Raw genomic sequence first — 6,000 nt, 5'->3', positions numbered from 1 at the left:
ACCGCAGCATATTTTCACCATTAGTTACAGAGACTTCTGGCATTAAATACTCGAACCTCATTCAAATATAATATTTTTCATTCAAACATTTTCATTCAATAGTGAAATAAAATAAGGAATTATGAAAGGCTTGTAAAATTCTTGTTGCTTCAAGGTGAGTTTTACTTCTCTCTACCCTAGTCTCGAACTACCGATAACTCGATGTATGTTTAAAACAGTTTTGCTGAATGATACTACCACCACTACTACTACTACTACTACTACTACTACTACTACTACTACTACTACTACTACTATTACTACTACTGCTACTACTACAGACCTCACTAAAATCTACGTTTGAGATAATAGAATAGCAAGTTGAATGGAGCGAAGTCTTCTTGATTACTTTCAGATAAATGTCATCGTGCCCAAATGGGTTTTGACGATTCTCATGCTATCAGTGACGGTTCTACAAGGTCTAGACACAAGTACTAACAGATCGTCGTGATAGAACTCTGATATTACTGAATGCGGCATTAAACAAGATTCAGTCACTCTCTTTTGACCTTAAAGAAACTCCACGAGGAACACCTGACATTTTCCAAGATTAACTGGGTCTACGTGCAAAAATTCTATTGTTTCCACCTGGTCTTGAAGTTCTGAAACTGAAGATACAAACGAACCCTCAAGATGAGAACGTGCAAGAAATCTTGTGTCCACCCGTATACATTGTAACAATACTGAATCTGACAAAACTGTTTTGAAATGTCTGCTGGAATCAGACAGCTGACAGCAGCAATGGTCCATGGGCAACAACGCCAAAAACGTAGACATGCCACGAATACAGTCACTGTACCATAATTGAATATATGACTTATTAACTGAGAATCCCTTGCTATGCAACTTTAAAGATACGCCGAGCCGTGATCTTTCTTAACCCCTTGCATGAGCTGCACTTCCTTCTAGAAGACACATGTGTGGGTGGTTGTAATGGAGGGGGTTAGGGGAGGGGTGGTGGTGTACACCGGGATTATTGGTGTAGAATTACCTATCTCCGCTCCGCTTGTAACCTGTTCGACACTGTTTATCTGACTGGGCCAGATATTACGAGATCTTACAAGGATCAAGTTTCAGACTCTGCATCGTCAATCTTGGACTTTGTTGAGGCAAATTTCAAAAGAGTGTAAAATAAATGACATAAACAGATCCTATCTAACTATCGCCAAACTGCACATGCAGCAGCTAGTGATGCAGGCTCTGTGTTCCACTGCTCATCTTGCTTTCGCTACCACGTGGGCACACTTTCTAAATTGGGCAATGCCGAGCGCAGCACGGTAGTTGGGGGACACCCGATACCTTCTCCCACCACGTCACAAGTGAAGTATATTTGGACCAGGAGCATCTTCGCGAGCTCCTAGCTTTCTTCATCCGAGGATATTGGCATTCGCGAGATTCCATTTCTCCGAGTGTCTGTGCCTCGCTCTGAAAAGTGGCGAAGGTATTTCGGCTGATTTCGGCCCGAGACTATCGCAAGGTACCAATCACCGTTGTGGCGCGAGTGTCGCCTGCAGCCGTCCGATTCACCTCAATGATGGCGTAGTGGAAAGACAAAATGACAGGCTTTAACAAATTCCAGGTTCGACTCTTCAGAGATTCCTTCAACACTCCGTGGGGCTTTCGGCTTCAGGGTGGGAAGGACCTGAATCAAGCCCTTATCGTTCAAAGGGTAAGTGCATCCATTCGTCTGCTACCCGTGTGCACAAGTGAGGTGAATATGTTCAGAATACAAACCCCCTTACCTTTTATAGTAGCAGACGACTCGGTGTGCAGAGCTTAATGAGCGACGGAAAAACCGTCAACATACGTGTGTTGTTCCTGGATTAGTAGAAAACTCGCAGCCTCATTTCCAATTTTCCCGGGTTCCGGTTGTAGGTAAGTTTTCACCTGTAATGGAAGGTCATCCGTCATGCTTTGACCTTCATCATTTAACCGGACAGGTGGATGGTCAGTTTATATTTACATATCATATATGTTTATTAAATAATCAAAAGATATTTTTATACCGGTAGGGCTTCCTGAATCTGTGGTTGTAACCCAACACCTGTTCAATCGGTGCTTTATAGAGTACTTCTGACGGCCTAGAGGCAGGAGTTGTAGAATATTCTGAGCGCTGTGGAGCAATTACTTGCCGACGTCTGTAGTTTTAGCAAATCGGGAGGTAGGACCAAGCTGCCTCTTTGTAGCAGATGACCTGCTCATGCATTGAGTGACCTTGCAGGTATTGACAGGTAGGTTGATCGGCATCTGTGGAAGGTCTAATGACATTGCAGCTTTTTCTCGCCTTACCTAGTAGCGTAATCGTAACCTTATGGGGTACTGGTAGATGATGGGTATGGGGCTCTTACCTTTCTGATTAGTGTGATAGGGAGAGGGGGATATGATTTCACTCATAAATGCCAACGCGTACCTGTCTGCCACTAAGACCTTACGGGCACTCTCCGGTCAGAGAATTGATCACGATTTATTTCTTCCCAACTGAAAATGTCACTGTAAATGCTGTTATTTAAGTAACGAAATTTTAAAAATGAAAAGTAAACAGTAAAAATGTGTCTTTAATTTAGTTTGATTTTTTTCTTCCCAACTGAAAAGGTCACTGTAAATGCTGTCATTTAAGTAAACAATTTAAAAAATTAAATAAAAATATACTTTGAAAATGTGTCCTTAATTTAGATTGAAATGAAACCATTATGCATGCACCACTTTTTATATGAAAACAGTATTATTTTTGGATAAATCTCACTACTTTGTGGGTTTTTTCGGTATTTATAAAATTCCATTTGCTTATATGTGTATGTAAGACTTGGCTTATTTTGAAAAGGATATATAAGCAAACAGTTTTCACATATTTGAGATTTTGCATAGATAAAGTATATACCTGCAGGCCACATGTGGAAACCGTATGTTGTGACATTTACAAAACTGGGCCAGGTCAGGTCGAATGTAAAGGTCAACCCATGACATACTAACCGGATGGGTTTGCCCGGAATCTTTCGAAGATTTTCCATATGAATCAATAATTATTCGCACTTTTTGTAATCTTTAAACAGTCATTTAATTATATCTGTTTGTCAAAACTATTGACTTAATTTTACCTTATTGTGTACGTTGTTTTTAACGAGAAAATTAAATTCCGTCGAACACAGGTGTTAACGTTTTCGAGGAATGTATTGTTTTGTGATAACATCTTTGAGATAATTGTCACCTGATGGATACATTAGACATATAGACAGTGTATTCCATCAAATAATATGACAACCACCTGATTATGTGGAGTTGTCAGAAGTTCGAGACATGCGGAGTACCGATATTAGTGCCGATATAATAGATAATCATGGTATCAAATGATATCTTGAGATGTCAATTGTATTATACACCGTGTGTGCATCGATATTAGACCACAATGCTGGCAAGGTATATAAAAAGATATATCAAGATGGCAGACCTCGTGTTCAGTAGGTTTTACTGTATCGATATTAGACCAATGGTACATCCAGATAAGGATTTAAGGAGTTAACCAGAGATTTCGTGTACCGATGTTTGTGATCGATAAACAATATATCGAGATAAGGGAGTTCGAGTTAACCAGGTTTTACTGTTGGTTTTCCAATGTTTGTGACCAAGATACGATGTATCGAGATAAGGGAGTTCGAGTTAACCAGGTATTGCTGTTAGTGTACCGATGTTTGTGACCGATACACGATATCTCGAGATAAGGAAGTTCAAGTTAACCATATTTTTGCTGTTGGTGTACCCAGGTTTGTGACCGAGGTACGATATATCGAGATAAGGGAGTTCGAATTAACCATATTTCGCTGTTGGTGCGCCGATGTTTGCTATCTACAAGCGATATGTCGAGTTAAACGAGTTCGAGTTAACCAGTTGAAGGGCAGTGTCACACTTGCTCCATGCTGCTATATTTTATAGAGATGACACTTCAGATTTAATGTGATGTTTCAAAGTTTGACGTTTATTAAAGCGCGACTAGAACGATGCACTCCAGAGACAGCGATGCAATTTTGTGTCTTCATCGTTAGTGTAATTCAGCTTGTTTGTTCTCTCAGGTGCTGGTATAAATAGGTTAGTTTGTATGTTGTTTCAATACGCTGTTTGTGCTATCCCTTTCTATCAGGTATACGGTATCTCTTCATCTCACCTTACGGATATTTTTGGAATCTATTACGAAACACGTGTTCTTCATACTGAGATACCGAATGATGCGTGTAACATTGTACCATTCGATAAGCCTGGCAAGACATGCACTGGTCATACAGTGCTGCCTCTTTCCATATGCTACTGCATTGCGTCATCGGGAGACGGATGCATTTAGAAAGAGCGGGTAATGATATTGCTGTGAGCATTCTATTCTAACGGGATATAAGGAGATATCGGCCCATCCGTGCCCGCGCTGCGTATCTGGACTAGATGATAACAGGTAAATTGATAGTATATACCTGCAGATGTATAAATACCTGTATATTGTGTCAATTCGGTTAATGTGCCCACCGTTATCAGTGAGTGAGTGAGTAACTGAGTATAGACTTACGCCGCTTTGAGCAGTATTCCAGCAATATCACAACGGGTTATTATGATGATATATGTTTGGTACGACGCACTGCAGTTTGATGTATTCTTCTTGCAGTGAAAGGGGGTAGGGGTGGTGGGTGGGGGTGGGGGTAGGTGAGAGAGATTGGGTCACACTACGGTGTGTGGTCTGGCAAGTAATGGGTGCGTTTGCTGAATTTAAAGTTCGTTCCATTAATATAGGATTTGTTATTAAATGTCTAGCGTTACCAGCTCGGGATGTCATGATAGAGGTTGTACTTAGGACAGATACATTACCCATACAGTTTTAATTATATGGATTAATTTAGGCCAAGAGATTTAAGGGAAGTTAGTCTGTCGTATAGACCCTGAAGCAAATATATCCAAGAAAGCCCACGCAGGTCTAGAAAATGTGGCAAGTCTAGATTTCCTCAGCTTCAGGAAGAAAGTCTCAGGGCTCCTTTTCATTATATATGTATTTTTTTCACTATGAACTTTTTTTTCAGTAAAATATGTTCATTTCAGAGACTAGTTGTTAGTCTAAAGGGAAGTATGCTTCACAGTATGTTGCCTGTATAAGCAAACGTGCTAGGGAAGTCTGTGTCCAGATCTTGGTACTCCTTTAATAAGGTTTCTTCTACAAATGGTTCACATTAATGCCTCATCGAGACGTTATGTTGCAGCTGTTTTAGTAAACGTTTGACCTCAACAATAACGTGTTTAAATCCAGAGACATTAAAATGTATCAGTTCTCTTTATGGTCTAATATAATCGTTGTACGTGTGTGTGGATATGTGTGGGAGGCTCTTTAACGTTGTCCCCGAGGTTTAACAGTACATTCACTCGTAAATGGTGTCATTATATTATTTTTTGAGTTGCTTAACTTATTTCAAAGGCATTAAGAAGTTGGTCTGCTGATCAAGGGAGATAATTCTTTCTAAAGAATTTCTAAATTCTTTCCACCCAGCAATAATGCAATATGGTCATCGTCCATAGATGAGCTGTTATCCATGAACTCCAGCTCGACTGTTTCGTTTGCTTAATCAGCATAGTAACATCACTGTACCTCTGTACGTGTAGGTAATACGGTATCATCACTGTACCCCTGTTCGTGTAGGTCATATAGTAACATCACTGTACCCCTGTACGTGTAGGTCATATAGTAACACCACTGTACCCCTGTTCGTGTAGGTCATACGGTATCATCACTGTACCCCTGTTCGTGTAGGTCATATAGTAACATCACTGTACCCCTGTACGTGTAGGTAATACGGTAACATCACTGTACATCTGTACGTGTAGGTCATATAGTAACATCACTGTACCCCTGTTCGTGTAGGTCATACGGTATCATCACTGTACCCCTGTTCGTGTAGGTCATATAGTAACATCACTGTACCCCTGTACGTGTAGGTC

General features: G+C 40.4%; 1 protein-coding gene across 3 annotated transcripts in view; it reads left to right on the top strand.

Moving 5' to 3' along the window:
* Positions 1–1,462: 1,462 nt before the first annotated feature.
* Positions 1,463–6,000, top strand: part of LOC124289323 (PDZ and LIM domain protein 3-like) — a 30,031-nt gene continuing 25,493 nt past the window's right edge. For 2 of the 3 annotated variants that reach the window (XM_046725936.1, XM_046725938.1), the window contains exon 1: positions 1,464–1,708. In XM_046725936.1, the coding sequence (XP_046581892.1) occupies positions 1,595–1,708 (114 nt within the window). In that variant the 5' untranslated portion in view covers positions 1,464–1,594. Of the gene's footprint in view, positions 1,709–6,000 lie in introns of all 3 variants that reach the window. The other variant, XM_046725935.1, reaches the window with a different exon arrangement.

Source organism: Haliotis rubra, unplaced genomic scaffold, assembly GCF_003918875.1.
Source record: "Haliotis rubra isolate DU_JTF1 unplaced genomic scaffold, ASM391887v1 Scf44, whole genome shotgun sequence".
Classification (NCBI taxonomy): Eukaryota; Metazoa; Mollusca; class Gastropoda; order Lepetellida; family Haliotidae; genus Haliotis; species Haliotis rubra.
This window is presented reverse-complemented; position numbering and strand designations above follow the sequence as displayed.